General features: G+C 42.9%; 1 protein-coding gene across 4 annotated transcripts in view; it reads right to left on the bottom strand.

Moving 5' to 3' along the window:
* LOC124235336 (WASH complex subunit 2A-like) overlaps positions 1–17306 on the bottom strand; it is a 49601-nt gene that overhangs the window by 3390 nt on the left and 28905 nt on the right. For 2 of the 4 annotated variants that reach the window (XM_046653068.1, XM_046653069.1), the window contains exons 20-29: positions 16031–16200; positions 13874–13976; positions 9284–9439; positions 6902–7084; positions 4934–5062; positions 4732–4812; positions 4025–4147; positions 2989–3051; positions 2423–2635; positions 151–768 (exon numbers count right to left, since the gene is read on the bottom strand). In XM_046653068.1, coding sequence (XP_046509024.1) covers positions 151–768; positions 2423–2635; positions 2989–3051; positions 4025–4147; positions 4732–4812; positions 4934–5062; positions 6902–7084; positions 9284–9439; positions 13874–13976; positions 16031–16200 — 1839 coding nt within the window. The remainder of the gene's footprint in view (positions 1–150; positions 769–2422; positions 2636–2988; positions 3052–4024; positions 4148–4731; positions 4813–4933; positions 5063–6901; positions 7085–9283; positions 9440–13873; positions 13977–16030; positions 16201–17306) is intronic. The other 2 variants (XM_046653070.1, XM_046653073.1) reach the window with 1 other exon arrangement.

The following is a 17306-nucleotide window of genomic DNA, read 5'->3' as shown; positions in this document are numbered from 1 at the left end:
AGTTAATAAGAAAACCTAATTATAATTACTAAGCAAGTAGAGATCGGGCAGCAACAATAAGCTTAATGTAATCTATGGCTCAAATGAGTCCATCAGGTATTTTCCTTAACAAAGAACCATGCACAAAAATGTACCATTATGTCCTATTACCTCAAAAATATCTTGTGCTTTTGAGATGACATCCTGCTGACTGCTGGGTTTTGACTCATTCTTCTTGCCTTTCTGAGCTGTAAAGAGATCGTCTTCATCTTCCAGCAGAGGGAAGGGATTCGTTTTCTTGGCTGGTTTTGGTTTAACAGACTGAAAGAGATCATCATCGCTGCCTGCCTCACCTGGGGCAGGAAACATGGGGCTCTTTTCTTTAATTGCCCCTGGCGGGTTGGCTGAGCTCTCTGTTGCCTTCGCCTTGGCTTTTCCTCTCCCCGTGGACTGAGATCCAGTGCCCTTTGTAAAGATATCTCCAGAATCAAAAAGGTCATCCTCAAGAGGCTGACCCAGAGATTTTACAAAAGGACTTCTGTCCACTCCTGGCACAGGACCACTCGACCAAGAAGGCATGGCAGCTGCCACGACCGCCTCAGAACTGCCTTCTCCACCAGCTGCCCTGGGCTGCGGCTGACAGCCATCTGGTGAGACGGCACCATCTGCCAATTGTGCGATGGATCCTCTGGGGACACTCATGTCCTCAGCTTCACTGGACTCCTGGGCAGCCAACCGCCGAGCTGCACGGGTCTGTGGTCTGCGCTTCCCTCTTACTTTGACCCGGCTCTGCAATGGCAAAAAAACCACATGTTGATCTGATGATTAAAAAGAAAAAGTGTTCAAAGTTAACACAGCAAATGATCTGCAACTCAAAATAACATAAGGTTATCTGGTCTACCTCAATCAAGTATTATCTAAGACACAGAAGAGGTTATTTCTTAAAAATTTCCAAAGGAGTTTAATAGCTCCTAATACTCCAAGACTACGTCATTCTTAATCCTTTAGTGTTGCCCATTTTTGAGTCTTTTGAGGGCAATTTCTGTTCAATTTCATACAAAAGGCATCCTCTGCCTCTGACCCTGACAAGTAGAGACGCTGGTGCTCTAAGTCCCACAACCTCCCTGGCCCCTGGGCAGCCCTCAATTTAAATGTGGCTATCTTTCAAAACAAGAAAGAACCAGAGGGCATTCTGGGACCAACCTTTATTAGGGGCTAGCCTAAAATGGGCTCCAGGGCAGGGAGATATGCGACCATAAAGAAAGAGAAGCAATGTAAGGTGCCCTTTCTTCAAGTCAACAAACATTAAATTCAAATGTCAAATTTTTCACATAAAAACTGTGGTTTAGAAATCAGAACTTTTAATATAACCTCAAGATATGAGTCACTTATTAGCAATAATGCAGTATTTGTGATATTTTCCCAACTATACAATCAAGTAGTTTTGAGAAGGTACAAGCCACTTTGGGCAAAGTACTCGATTGTGTTTCCCTCTACGAAGAAAATCTCACAGATAATTTTAAGTAGCCGATTTAAACTTAACCAAAAGAAAAAGCTAACAAAAAAATATAACAAAAGGAAGGACGCTTTGTTTTTCACAAGGAAAAGAGGTTTGCAAACACTTGAAATGAATGCTTTTGCCAGGGGTATCCTAGGTATTGTCGCTTACTCAGAGGTCAGCTATGACTTTCCAGAGAAGGAAGACTGGACAGAAGAGAACCAACTAAAATTAAAGCAAAACCTCCAAGAGTTCACAGCCCCTCTGGCATAAGTCCACATTCCTATGCAACAGTGTGATGGCACTGTGCTAGCCAGGGAGTAAGTGCCATGGGTCTCAGAGGAAGGAGCCCAGGACAAGGGGGCAGGAGGGGAAATATCACAGAAGCAGTGACGTTTGAGCAGAGCTGTGGATGAGGAAGAGCATTCCTGACAGAGGAAGCAGCATGAGCAGATGGCAGCGCAGGGGCAGGGGGGCACAGGGTGTTCAAGGAATGGTGCCTGGTGTGACTGGAGTGCAGGCTGACAGCGTGGGGTGACCGGTGGGGAACCTGGAAGCTTCAGTTAGCACGATTGTAAAAGGCTCTAATACCCAACCAAGGAGCTCGCATGTCCTCCTTTGGGCGGTGAGGAGCCAGCAGAGGAGGAACACCATCTGCTCTGTGTTTAGCAGACCTCCAGGTGGCAGTGCAGGAGGGCCTCCTAGAGGTAGTGGGACTTCACTGTGGCTACTGAGCAGAATCTAAATGTAACAAACGCAGGCAGTGGAGACGTGCATACAGAATAGGGAGGTGGAAAGAGGACGGAGAGGCTGAAGGAAGGATGAGGTGCCTCCTTCAAATGGGGAGTCAGGGTCAGCCTGCTGTGTGTAACTGATGGACTAGGAAGAAACACACAAGTTGTTGTGATTTAGAAAAGAGCAGGCAGGCAAAGACAGTTTCCTCACCTTGTTTGCACTGTGTAAGGTGTCCGCCTGAGCTGGAAGATCAAAACTCACACCGGCCTCCCCGCTCCCAGGAAGAGTCAGCACACTTTCCAGACTGTGGATCCTCCCTGGCTCAGACGAAGGAAAAGCCAGTTCTGGTGAAACCGGCTTCGCTCCAGAGATCTGGGGAGCTGCTGCAGGCAGCAAGGCTGCTGGGTTAATCGCTAAATTTGCCTAAAGAAGAAAAATGACACTTACTCTATGTTTTCCTAAACACAGTAGTCTATTATTATTACTGTGACACAGGATGAGAGACTCAGTGTACATAATGTATAATACGACAAGAGAAAGAGAAACGTAGGGAAGTCTCCTGATCTACTCTTAGAATTAAAACAGAGGATTATACACCTGTGCCCACCAGTGGGCCCAAAGAAAGGATGGTACAGATGCAGCACACAAGAAGCAACAACTAGAGGGTGGAGAAGAAATGAGAAAATGCCTGGCAGCAGCTGACAAAAGTAAAAATCCAAAAAGGTTTATAGATGCCACAAGGCAGGCAATGAAGATTCCAGACATGTTATAATTACTTGTATTTTCCAGATCCGAGGGGATGGCTCTTTGGTTTTAAATGGAGCGGGACCTGGTGAGTCCTGTGTGAAATTACATTCAGTTAAAAATCCATTGGGGAAATAGAAAGAAAAGTGTCCCTGGGACTACACTTAAGCTTATAAATAAATCTGTGATGGAATAAAGCTGTCACTTTGTATAATTCTACAATGGAAAAGGCATTCAAATCTCTCCGGCCTTAGAACATTTCACTAACATTACTTTGCTTATGCCTCCTCATCCACTGTGCAAGAGGAAGGCTGTCAGACTGTACACGGAGGAAAGGGAGACAGAGATCATAAATAAGACTCATAAGAATCATAATCTATCAGAGCACCAAAACCTGACTAGTTGCAAAATGACCATGCCAGTTATCCCATACAGCAAATACTAGGGAGCACACAGAAATTCACCCACAGCCTAATGCACTGGTTCCAGAAGCCAAGAAGCTGAAACCTAGGATGAGTCACTGGAGACGTGCAAGTCCTGGGCCTCATTTTCACAGCTCGGGACAGTGAGGTCTCAGTGAGACACCCAGGGGCAGCTGCAGGCCAGAATCAAAACTTGCTCTCCAGTCCTGGCCTGTTCTCAGGAGGAGTTCCATAGAGAAGACTGCTGAGGACAGAGGCCTCTCAGCAATGATCTCAGAAGAGGTAAGAAATGGGATGTGATTTATTTTCAATTCGAATGTAATTCTACTCCAAGGTATCCCGAAGGGAGAAATGGGGGTTCCAGTGGGAAGAAGATTCTTTGCCTTACCTCAACTCTATTTTAGAAATGAATCTGGAGGTCCTCCCAAAATAATCATGGTAAGTATAGACTCATGGGGCTGAGTGTGGAATGAGGAAGGGAGAGATGAGTGAGGGTTCAAAAAATACAGTGAAAAAAGAGGAAGTCCTAGTTGCTGTTTCTTCCTTAATTAAGAGAACTCTGAACAGCCTTGGCTCTGCAGGATGGAGTTAATCTCTACTGGGATGCGATCGAGATCTGAAAGTCCTTAAGGACATCAGCTCTAACCTGAGGTGTTTCCAACTTCCATATGCTGTTTTCTTTGCTACCTTGAGTGGATTCAGGATGTTTCTGGTTCTTGAAAGAGGAAACAGAGTGATCTTTTTTCACTACCTTCTTCTTTTCTGGTATCTTCAAAAGAAAAAGAATATCAAAAATCTGTCAGGTATCTTAGAAATTTTAAAGAAAAGTCATAATTTAAAAAAGGAATCTGGCTCCTGAGTTTTAAAAGTCATTTCTCAAATGAGGGTTGAGCTAACTCAGAGGCAGCATTTCAGAAATAGCATTCTAAAGACTGTCACTTCCTCAAAAGTCCTCTTTGTGATACAAAGAAAATAGAAAGTACTCACAAAATCTACTGGGGCAGGGGGAAAAATAACACACACAGGCTAACACTCAGATTTAAAGCTTTGCACCTGAAAGGCATGAATATTTAGTCACCGTATTGCATGCACTGGTCTTTCAGTAAATAACTTAAAAATCAAACACATCTGTCATACAGTAAGAGAGCTGGGGTTAGTTAATGCTTTAACGTTAGTTAGGGAACAAAAGATGGAGCCAACATGAACACTGCCAACAGCACATTATTTCCCATTCGTTTACTAGATAAGTATCACAGTCCTCTGTGTATTTTCCTTAATCATATAACTGGACGTTAATTTCCTTTCCCAGAAGCTTTCCCACACACCCCAGTATGGAGAACAAAAGGCTGGTACCAAAGGCTGCGACTTGGCCGAGCTGAAGAGATCATCATCTTCATCATCCCCAAACAGGCTCCCAACACTTGGCTCTAACAACTAGAAAAGACAAAACCCAACTTCAACATCCAAAACAACATCCAGCTTATCAAGAGAGCTGCTGGGATAATACCTAAATACAATAACACAGCCGTGATGTGGAGAACCAGTTAGAACTGACCCTGGTTTTTTTGGTGCCGGAGAAAAGGTCAACATCTGGGTCATTGTCCTTCTGGAGCTTGTGACTAAAAAGGAGCTCTTCATCCTGGAAGACACCTGTGCTCTTGGGGCGGGCAACAGGATCGGGACTCTGGGAAAAAGAGGGAAATTGATCCATGTTTAGACTTCTGGGGATTTATCTCAAGAAAATCACACACAGCCACAAAACTGGAACAACAGAGACACATCCTGCAGCTCTGCTTACAAAGGCTAAAGGCTGGACACAGCCCAAGTGCCAATCAGAAAGGGAAGGACACAGTCACATCACGGATACTATGGAGCTGGGAAAAATACAGGAGAATATATTTACACATACAGATAACACACACATAATCTAGAAAGATCATTTTTCAACCTTTGTGTAGTCAGAACTTTTTATTTAAAGAACAATCTATTAGTTCCATAATGAGAAACATTTTAGGGGTAAAAACACACAAAATTAAATAAGTTCTCTCCATTTCATTCCCGAAGGGAAGAGACAGCAGCCGACTTAATACCAGAAACTACACAGAGAGGTCAGCATGTAGCCCCAGCACCTTAGGCCAAAGACCTGGCACAGGTGTAACCAGCCAACCTTTCTCTGCTCATCCACCTTCTATCCTACCACCTGCAGTTCCAAATGAGTTCTTCTTGTTTGCTAGGATATCTGACATTTGAAAGTTACTATTCACGTTACTTGGTTTGATACTACAATGCCGCAGACTTGACACTGTAAAATTCTCCCCTATTTCTTCTTTAGAATCACGACCACAGATTAAAGCCAGAAACTCACTTCTGACAAAATGTCACATTAAAAATTGATAATTATTATGATTGATTATACGTAAAAAGCAAGGTAAGATAGCAACTAGGGTTAAAAGTTTCACAACCATGAAAATCACAGTACAAAATTATATACAGTAAAAGACTGGAAGGAAACATAGCAAATTATTCATATTCACTGCGTGTGGCTCTCATTTATAAACAGGATTATACTACTGGTAAAATAAAAAAAACTTATGAAACATTTTTTGTAGTAATCAACTTGGATCATACCATCAGTTTGACTTAGAAGAAGTATTAGCAATCTATGGCTTGCCATCTGTTTTTTTTTAATATCCCTATTGAGATAAAATTCACATACCATAAAATTCACCTATTTAAAGTATGTAATTCAATGATTTTTAGTATATTCATAGATATGCAAATACCACCACAATCCAAATTTAGAACATTCTCATCACCCCCAAAAGAAACCCCAAAACTATTAGCAGTCACTCTCAATTTCTGTCCATTCCTTTAGCCTCCAGACACAGGCAACTACTTTTATCTTTTTATCTCTATGGATTTGCCTATTCAGAACATTTCAAATAAATGGAATTGTACAATATGTGCTGTTTGTCACTAGCTTCTTTCATTCAGCATATTTTCAAGGTTCATCCACGTTGTAGCGTGTTTCAGTAATTCATTCTTTTTATTGACAAAAAAATCTTTCATTGTATGGATATACTATATGGTGTTTATGCATTCATCAGTTGACGGACATCTGAGTTGTTCCCATCTTTTGGCTATTATAAATAACGCTGTTGGGAACATGACATTCCAGTTTTTGTATGAACATGTGTTTTCATTTCTCTTGGATATACACTTAGAAATGGAACTGTTAGGTCAAGCGGTAGCTCTCACATTTAACAATTTGAGGAACCACCAAATTGTTTTCTGCAGCGGCTACACCATTTTATTCCCAACAGCAATGAATGAGGGGTTCCAGTTTCTCCACATCCTCACCAACACTTGGCTATTAACAAAAAAGTCAACAGTAAGTGTTGGTGAGGATGATGAGAAATTAGAACCCTCAGTTCTTCAGCAACTCACATGACAGAACTAACACCATGAAATGAGATTTTTTTATCCTTCTAAAGATTTGAACCTTTACTGCTTTTTTGCTCACCTTTCCTACTTCTTTCTTTGGAGCTTGAATGCTGTTTTGATCTTCTGTTTTATCCTCTTCCTCATCAAATAAACTAAGAACAGTTTTGGTTCTACTTTTGGTTCCTTTGTCCAATGGGGATGAGGAAGAAAATAAATCGGAATGCTTGCCAGCTTCCTGAGTAGATGTGGTCAGAGGTCCTTTCTGAAAATGGAAATAATAAGGGAAGAAATAAGTAACACCTAGAAATACAAATTCTACTGTGGAGCCTCCCAAGCTCCTCATTAATTCGGTAACTGCCACCTTCACAAGCTTCAGGACACTACAGCTAATCCACTTCCAGGTAACAAAACACTGAGGTCATTTCCTGATCGGCTGCTCCAAGGCAGCATCCTGCACAGACAGTTCAGAGCCAAAGATGATTTTTCCAATCAGTTTAAAGCCATGGGTCCCTCCTTCCTACCAAGAGATATACACATCAGTTATAACCCTGATCCACACAGGTTGCTCATGAGCTGTAAATAACTTCTAAGTCATAGAGGGAACACAAATGCCGATCATTGGGAATGGATCATATATTTCCTAGTATTTAACTAATACATAAGTCCCAAGGAGAAACCTCATTGACAAAATCACACAAATAAATTGTAGGTGGCTTACACTGTATTTAGAATCTCTAAAATAATCCTAAAATACAGCATTTATTCATTCAACAAGTACCACATCTCAGGTAAGATGCCACTGATTGTATGAACCACCAAGAAAGAAAAAACAACTCCTAATTAAACAAGCCATTGACTGCAGGCTGCATCCTAATTTCAGAGTGGTTAAATTGTGAAAAAAATGTGCTTCTTTGAAGAAGTATGACATTTTCAAAGTGTCTACTTGTGCAAGGTAATATGCTGAGTACTACAGATATAATGATGAGCAAAACAAACCTGGCCCCAATCCTCAAGGAGCTTAGACTCAAGCCAGGCAGACGGCAGTACGACAAGCAGGTAGAGTTCAAGGGTGGAATGGGCTATGACTGAGGTAACTACAGGAACACGGAAAAGGCCCACAGTGAAACTATGGGAAAGGAATGTCACAGAGTGACTCAGGTACAAATAAAATGTTTGCCCCAGTGCGGCCCCAAGGAGCCTCAATAGCAAAGGACATGCGACATTCTTTACATAGGCCCTAGAGAAGAGACTGAACCTAAGGAGTTGCACACACAGAAGACAAGTCAAGTCAGAAAAAAAGAAAAGGCATACAGAGACGGAAAACAATCACTGACTCCCAGATGCAGCAGCAGCCGCATATCCACAGGCCTACTGTAGGACATGACAGACAGACTGCCCAGGAGGAGGAAGCTAATGTTGTAGAAGACAGACAAATTTCACTTTGCTCCGTAATTCACAGCCAACATAATTAAACATGAAAGACTAGCAAACTAAAATCTTTTTTATTTTGAGGAAGATTAGCCCTGAGCTAACATCTGCCACCAAACCTCCTCTTTTTGCTGAGGAAGACTGGCCCTGAGCCAACATCCATGCCCATCCTCCTCTACTTCATACGTGGGATGCCGACCACAGCATGGCTTGCCAAGCGGTGCCATGTCTGTACTCGGGATCCAAACTGGTGAACCCCAGGCCGCCGAAGCAGAATGTGTGCACTTAACCGCTGCACCACCGGGCTGGCCCTAAAGTCTTCTTAAAACTGTCATTTTAGGGGCCGGCTCCTTGGCCGAGTGGTTAAGTTCGCGCTCTGCTGCGGCGGCCCAGGGTTCGGATCCTGGGCGCGGACATGGCACCACTCGTCAGGCCACGTTGAGGCGGCGTCCCACATCCCACAACTAGAAGGACCTGCAACTAAGATATACAACTATGTACTGGGGGCGGTTGGGAAATAAAGCAGAAAAAAAAAGATTGGCAACAGTTGTTAGCTCAGGTGCCAATCCTTAAAAAACAAAACAAAAAAAACTGTCATTTTAATTCAAGTACAGGTGGACACTAGAAGAGAACCAGAGGTAACAAATGCTACAGAGAAGAGAACAAGTCAGAAAGAGCAGACATGTAGAGAGAAAACCAAAATGTCAAAGATGTGGAAGAACACCCTTGAGAGAGAAAGGCAAAACAGATATCAAGATAAAATGGCAATAATGATGGAAAGTGGAAAAATGCACATCACTGTGTGCACACACATGCACGTGGAAAAAAGACTGAAAGGCAAGATGTGGAAGGCTTCCCTGAATGGTGGGATCACAGATTTTCTACTGCATATTTCCCAGTGTTTTCCAAATTTTCAACAAATGAGCCATTTATTGTCTGTGGTAGAAAAATGTAAGGGTGTGTGCCTCTGTGCGTTTTACAAGAACATATGAGAGACAAACATATCAGAAGATACAAGGAAAAAACAGTCCACCTGTTCTGACTTATCAACCATATGAGTTCTCCCAAATTCTGTCGGTTCTTTGGCACTCTCGACCTTCTTATCCACTGGTTTCACTCCGAACTGTGCCTCCTTCTCCTCTTCATCACTGAACAGCAAAGGTGGTACCTCAGGGACGGTCTCTCTTTTCTGCCAAAAGAGTAAAGGACATCCTCAAAAACAAGAATTGCCTGACGAGCACAGCAATGTATAAAACAAGCAGAAACCACCGTGCTCTTGAGGGCCTTAGCTAAATAGCGTGGTGGGAGACAGAGGACAGGACAGTGAAGGGGGCACGAACAGGGAGTAGCAATAAGCACTCCTGCCTCCGACTTGCAGACACAGTCCTTCAGTTTCTGCCACCACATCGTCTGCATGTGTCTCTGTGTGTCTGTTAACTCCACAGACACTGCCATTGCTTAGATCTGTATCTCTGCCACCCAGAGAATTACTAGTCTCTCCTCTCTGCCTCCCTCCTGTTACATTTCAGACATATCCAGAGCTTTCTTGCTAAAATAAAACACCCACCAGATTACTCTATCTCCCACCCCTAGCCTTCACTGTTTGCATTAAGCAAATGCTAAACATGATAATTAACTGACACCACCTTTATTCATCAGCACCTCATCAATCCTTACTACTCCTTAAACCTACTATAAACATTCATACTTCCATGCTTGCTCCTCACTGTCGATAAAAGCAAATCCTCATCTTTCAAAGGAGGCCCAGCTCAGATGTCACCCAGGAAGGTTTTCCTGTTCTCTTCAGTAAATATCAGTTGCTTTGTTGATAGGAATATTATTTGTATCTCTACCCAGCCTGTACTTTTACTTTCTTCCTAATTTACATTAACAGTCAGCACACGTTTGTCCACTCATTTGAAAGAATCATATAGTGTATTTCCAGAGCGAATCATAGTGTTTTATACTAAGCAGGCAGTCAACACAAGCTTTCGAGCACTTGGCCCCATCTCTCATCTGTTTCTTACCTGGGAGGCAGGGCTTTCAGAGATCGGGAAACTGAAGTTATATGACCTGCCTAGAGTTATCGACATCCTTGGGGCAAGTGACTTAACAGAAATTCTTCAGAAGGAACTATTAACTTTCTCCTACTGACTAGACTAGATGATGGGAGGAAGTAAGCTTGGAAGCAATATCTAAATCAAGGGAGGAAGACAGATTTGGGAAACTAAAGAAGAATATTACTAATTATGATAGAAAAAATTAGGAATGAAGTAAGAAGAATAGGGTACAGAGAATGATAGTTATTACTAGGGAGAGCTCCTTAAAATAAGGATTTGAACTTGAAAGACTGGAAACCCACAAAAGAGATTCAGCAGAGATAAGGCAAAACCGAGGTGATTAAAGGAAAAAAGTTTTGTGCAATGTGCTGCTGGACTCACTGAAAACTACATATAATTTCGATGCAAGTTGATTGGGGTGAAAAATGAGACTTAAATATGGTGAAATATATTCTCCCTTCATATGACTATGGTCCTTAAACCAAGAAACATGTCACCCCTACTGGTTTTAAATCTTCCTAAAGATAAGCAGACTTCATCTTCACCACAAAATTAATTTTCTTGATAGATTTACAACTGAGTCTTATTTGACTTACTTCTAAATATTCTAGGATCTTTAAACAAAAAATATCTTTTATATCTGTTGTCTAAAGGTGATTATATTTCACAATTGGTAAAAATCATGTGTGCAGGTTGTTTTCCCACTTAAAATGTGTATCTTTGACCTTCTGTCTTATTTAGCAATCATAATTACTACAGGTTGAAAGAAGTTTTACATTTCCAGAACCTTCAAACTTCATTAGATTATTGCTCATTTACCCAGGGTAGAGGTTACTATTCATAATTTAACACAGAAAAACCACTCAGATCTCCCGACTCTTTTCACCATGGAGCCACTAGATGTCCTCTTTAGGGAGGTGCAAGTACAGTGGATTCAAGAAAGCGTTATGAGCACCCCAGAAGCAGCGAGGAGACCCAGACCCAGGGAAGGCGGCCTGCCCCCTCAACGCTGAGAGCTTCTAGTGCGAGCCGTGTGACCCCACTGAAAGGGAACGTGGCAGGGAAGACTCCCTCAGCTGCCAACTGGCTCGTGCCTGGTCTGGGAAGCTTGCACAGGACACGTTAACATTCGTACTATGTCCGAGAGTATGAAGAATATTTCCAGACAAAGAGGCAACAACCTCCTCTGGAGTATTCTGGGACAGCATGAGTCACATGGCGAGCGAGGGTGGAAAAGACGAGTTAAGTGTGAAGAAGATTACAAGTGGCATGGTAAGCGCAGCTGAGGCATTCTGACAAGGAGATGAAAGGACTGGGCTGTCTTTAAGGAGAGAACTACAGAACAGCAAAGAGAGCAGATGCAGGGAAGGAGCATCGATAGAGAGGCCAGATAAGAAATTATCTCAACAGTCAGAGCTAAAAATGACAAGGCAGTAAGGATGGGAATAAACATCCCTAACAAACTGGCAGAAACAGTGACGATTACTCCATCAAAGGAGAAATAGTTACATGTGTCCTGGGTTCAGTTACACACTGGAATGCTATACAGTGGTGAAAAAGAGCAAGGCAGAGCTTATGGAAAAAAAACATGCTGCAGAACAAAAAAAGATGCATAAAAATGTATAACATGATCTTATTTAAATTAAAAAAATACATGTGAATGCCCACAAACATGCCTGAGAGGATTGACAACACACTGTTAATAATGATTACACCCAGGAAGAAGTATGGAATGGGGACTTTGTCTTCTCTATTCTAAACCTTTTTTAAGAAGGCATCCACATATTACTGTGTAATTTAAAACAAACTTTAAACAGAAAACATTTAGGAGGTTTGGAAGAGGAACCAAGTATCAGCCTCTAGAAAACAGGAAGTTCCAGGCTCCTTTACTGCTCCCTTACTCCTTCACTGTACCCCCAGGAGGAGCAGTGTCCCAGGGACATGCAGGTATCAGGGATCTCCACCATCACCATGGTGGGAGGGGGAGGCCTTCTTTCTCAAGCCGGGGGGGAGGAACTGCCATCTGAGATTCTGTGGCTGCTCCCACAGGATTCCTGGGGGGCTCATCCCTTCTTCTCCGTCTTGCATGTCTTTCTGCCTCTAACACGTGCCAAGGTAGAGTGGTCTGAAGTTGGGGTTGAAGGCTGTCACAGCACGTTGCAAGTTGGCTTGATTCTTAGCCTTTAGGCTAACTGAGCTCTGGTAAAGGAGATCCCCACAGGCCTAGCTGAAGAAGTTCGACACCTCCCTTTGGGGCCCTTTGCTGGCAATTGCCAGTTGGTGATAAATATTACTCAGCCTCACTTTTCTGTGTGCACATACTCACATCTACCCACTTAGGGAACGTGTTGGGGAGAGATGAATGACAGGCCAAAGACAGGGTTCCAGGATGCCTAGGTTCCCTGGACAAAAATTATCATCATGCCACTCTCCTCTCATTCTTTAATACTCCTTTTTGATCTAACTAACATCAAGATTGGCTAAATTTTTTAGCTTACTTGACTGTGGTAGTGACGCCATTTAGACATAACCACTTGAAGGGTATTTAGACCAGAGAGCCACTGATTAGCTAATTTTTTTCTTACCACATACTTTTTTTTTTTTTGGTAAGATTGGCCCTGAGCTAACATCTGTGCCAACCTTCCTCCATTTTGTATATGGTACACCGCCATGGTACGGTTTGATGAGCAGTATGGAGGTCTGTGCCTGGGATCCAGCCCATGAATCCCGGGCCGACGAAGCAGAGCATGGGAACCCAACCACTACAGCACTGGGCCAGCCCCACATACTTTAGTTTTTAAAAGATTTTTAACTGTAGTAAAAAACACAACATAAAATTTACATTTTAACCATTTCTCAGTGTATAGTTGAATAGTATTAAGAATATTCATTGTTGTGCAACCAATCTCCAGAATCTTTTCATCTTGTAAAACTGAAACTGTACCCTTTAAACAACTCCCAAATCCCCCTCCCCCCAGCCCCTTAAACTACCATTCTACTCTCTATTTCTAGGAATGTGACTACTCCAGGTATCTCAGTAAGTGAAACCATATAGCATTTGTCCTTTCGTACCTGGCTTATTTCACTCGGTATAATGTCCTGACGGCTGAGCTATGTTGTAGCCTGCGTCTGAATTTCCTTCCCTTTTCCTGATTAACTATTAATATAAACGAGGACCAAAGTGTTAGTACTTGAAACTTGCTCCTAAAAGGAATAATCTGTGCTTTAACTGACCTGCTGTAATGGGAGCAGAATTCTGTGCCTCTGGGCTAAGCCTGGCAATTTCCCCAGGAGAACTGTCCTCTCCCCTGAGACTCCGGAGGCCGCCACCTGACAGTGAATGGGCTGCATGCCACAGAGGAATCCTTTACTCTAGGCTTTGCACGTGTGCCTCATTTGTAAAACACCACCAACCAGAATATCTCTTTCTAAAACCACACAAATGAGTTTCTCCATTGGACTCAGCCTCCAAGATCAGGTTTTAGGAGCTAATTCAGGGAAGGACCACTATTCATGTAACATCACCTCAAGGACACTTCCTGGGCCTGAGGGGTGAACAATACCGTTGTTGCAGGAGGACCAGAGGCGGGAGGAGAGCCAAATAGAGAGCTTCCACTGTCAACGTCATCTTCAAAGAGCAGTGATGCTCTCTGGGTCTTCTTTTGGCTACACAAACAAAGAAAAGGTCAAATTATAGGTAAATGTGGTTAGAAAAAAGAAAATATTCTTTCTAGGCCACACCCATAACAACCCCTCTAGCATGAAAACACCCAGGCCACCTGTTGACCTTACACAGATGGAAGCAAACAACAAAAACCGTTGAAGGAGGTGCAGTTTGCGTCTAGCAAATCATCAGCCTCCGTCCCTCATCCTTACGTGGAAGAGCCCAGGGCCTCCACACCTTGCCCCTTTCCAGTTACTTCTGACTCAGTGTAGGTGCACCGGCTATTAGCTCTGCCATGGCACACAACACTCTTAGCATTCACAAACGTAGCATCCTCTCTCACCACTCCCTATGGCAGAGGAAGAACCAGAGAGCGTGGATGCCTCTTCCAGAATGGTCAGGAAGGCAGCAGGGCCAGGGCCTGCTTCAGGCTGTGACCTGTGGCCTGGTGCCTCCTTGGGCACTCAACCCTTTCTTTCCAGGTGCCCGTGTGCCCTTCCATGCCTTCTCTTCAAACCCAAAACTCATCTCACTCCATCTGGAGTGGAATGAGTCTGGAGCAGAGAAAGTATTACCGAAAGCTAGGTATTGTGTGTAGTTTGTACTAGGACCTACAAAGAATAAACGTTTCCAGATCTCTGAACTTGTGATCATCTGTGGGTGTGTGTGTGTGGCAGGGGCAGGGGACAGGGGTAAAGGGAGCGGAGCACATGTAAACAGATACTTTCTATACAAGGTAGAAAAGGCTCAAGAGCAACGGAGCCACGGAAGAGGGGCAAATGGAGACGGAGCCATGTGTGCTCTAGACTCTGAGCCTGTTTCCTCTCTCTCATCTGTTTGGGTTAGAGAAGGCTTCCTAAAGAGAGGACTTCAACTGAGACTTGAAAGAAGCTGGTCAGGTAAGAAAGGAAGAAGAGCACCCCAGGAAAGGGAGAGCAACAAAAATAAAGGAATGAAATGTTATTTCCCCTGCACTCATGATAATAAACAGTAACATTCAGGTGCTTACAATGTAACAGCTATTGTACTAACTGTTTCACATTTGGATTTCATTTAATCTCTTAAAGATCCTATGGAAGAAGTACTATTACTATTTTTGTTTAACAGGTAAGGAAACTCAGGCCGAGAGAGGTTAGGTAACTTGCCCAAGGTTATTCAGAAAGGAACTGGCAGGGCCAGGATTTATTATTAGGTATTGGGATTCCAGAGCCTATATTCTTAACCAGAAGACAAAGATATATCCAGGATAAAGTCACCGGGACCTAAAGTAGAAATGACGACATTTGAAGAGATCACAATATTCGGAAACAGAAATATAAGGCACTTCTGAATCTATCAAATCAAAACTAAAGCTTAATCACAGCATTGCACAGGACTTACATGTCTAATCAATTGCCTCTTTACGCTACTACCATGCAATTGAATTTCAAAGTAATCATTTAAGGCTCCCAAGAGAAAAAACAATTTGCTGAGGAGTTATTCTGAATCCACAGCTAACCTGGCAGCATGTTCCACCACCAAGCACAGCCCATGCTCACTCTACATTTCCTGCTGGCTTTAGTCCAAGTGTCATTACTGTACAGGGCCACCCGGATCAGCACCAGGAACTGTGTGATAAGGCACAGCTCTGCAGAGAACCATTTTCCTCACAGGGTGTTTTTCAATGCTGAGCAGATTTCTGTCCAAATCACAAACTTAAGTAAACTTACCCAAACTTCATCTACATTCTTTAAGGTAGCCCAGAGGAAAAACAAAAGAGATGACAAACTTTCCTTAAATCCCTAACAAAGACAAATAACATTTTAAGGTTAAAAAAAATGAAAGGTAGAAGAAATTAGGTAAGAATCCATAAAGAACAACATTTCCCAGAATTGGGAGAAAAACATTTCCCAGTATTTTAACTTGCAAGTGGAAATCAAAGACATTCTCCTTTCTGTGACTACTAGGCAATGAATGATTAGCATGTAACCTCCAGTAACTGACATCTTGCACATCAAATACCTTCACTTGTTACCACGGACACCGATTAAATGATTTCTCACAATGACCATCTCACCTGTCTTTGGCAATGGCAAACAGATCATCTTCATCATCCTCCTCAAAGAGGCTGGTCTTTTTCACAGCTTTGGCGTCCTGGTCCTGGGTGGTCCCAGAGTCCCTAAGTTCTCCTTTAGACCTGTTGTCAGATGCTGAGTTGGTCTGTGAATCAGTAATATTCCAGTGGTCCTTAAAACGTAAAATATCTATTAAAATCCAGTGGCAATTTAGATTAAGGAATCTGAGAAAATAAAATTTACATTCGTTAGGGGACGGCCCAGTGGTGCAGTGGTTAAGTGCAGAGGTTCCACTTCGGCGGCCCAGGGTTCGCCAGTTCGGATCCCAGGTGCGGACATGGCACAGCTTGGCAAGCCATGCTGTGGCAGGCATCCCACATATGAAAAAGTAGAGGAAGATGGGCATGGATGTTAGCTCAGGGCCAGTCTTCCTCAGAAAAAAGAGGAGGATTGGCAGATGTTAGCTCAGGGCTAATCTTCCTCAGGAAAAAAAAAAGAAGAAGCAAAAAAAAAAAATTTACATTCATTAAACTAAGTTGTATTTAACATAAGAGTATCACTCTTGACAAAAGCTCACATCCAAAGCTTTTCTTTGAACTCGAATCTAGACAGTTAGGTTCTTTGACCTCACAGACCTCAAGACTCCCTCCTCCACTGCCTTCCATGACGCTTCTCCTCTCTGTGGTTCTGCTCCGTGTTAAGACAAAAGAACTTGTCTACTTTAGAGGATCAAAATCAATTATACAGGAGGACGAGAAGGAAGAGGAATGTTTAAAATAAAAAGTCAAGTACTCTCAACTTTGGAGGAAAATATTTTAATTTAAAAACCCCAAAGCAGGCTGGAAAAAAATGTATAAAAAGCTCATGCAATGAACATGTAAACAAGACACAATGAAAGCTGCTAGCTACCCTTTTACCACGAAAGTGTGAACCTGGTCTTTGCAAAGCATTTAAGGAAACTCCACCTGGCCCCGCTCCTGAGCCCTTGCAAATGAAGGAACTCCTGAGCCCTTGCAAATGAAGGAACTCCTGAGCCCTTGCAAGGAAGGGACTCCTGAGCCCTTGCAAATGAAGGAACTCCTGGGCCCTTGCAATGAAGGAACTCCTGGGCCCTTGCAAATGAAGGAACTCCTGAGCCCTTGCAAATGAAGGAACTCCTGGGCCCTTGCAAATGAAGGAACTCCTGAGCCCTTGCAATGAAGGAACTCCTGAGCCCTTGCTCAAGGGGTCCTTTGGTCTCTAGAGTCTAGAGCTTCCCAAATCAAAGTGGGGTCCCCA

The sequence above is a fragment of the Equus quagga genome, chromosome 2 (assembly GCF_021613505.1).
Source record: "Equus quagga isolate Etosha38 chromosome 2, UCLA_HA_Equagga_1.0, whole genome shotgun sequence".
NCBI classification, from domain to species: Eukaryota; Metazoa; Chordata; class Mammalia; order Perissodactyla; family Equidae; genus Equus; species Equus quagga.
The sequence above is the reverse complement of the archived record's forward strand: the minus strand, read 5'-3'. Positions and strand labels throughout refer to the sequence as shown.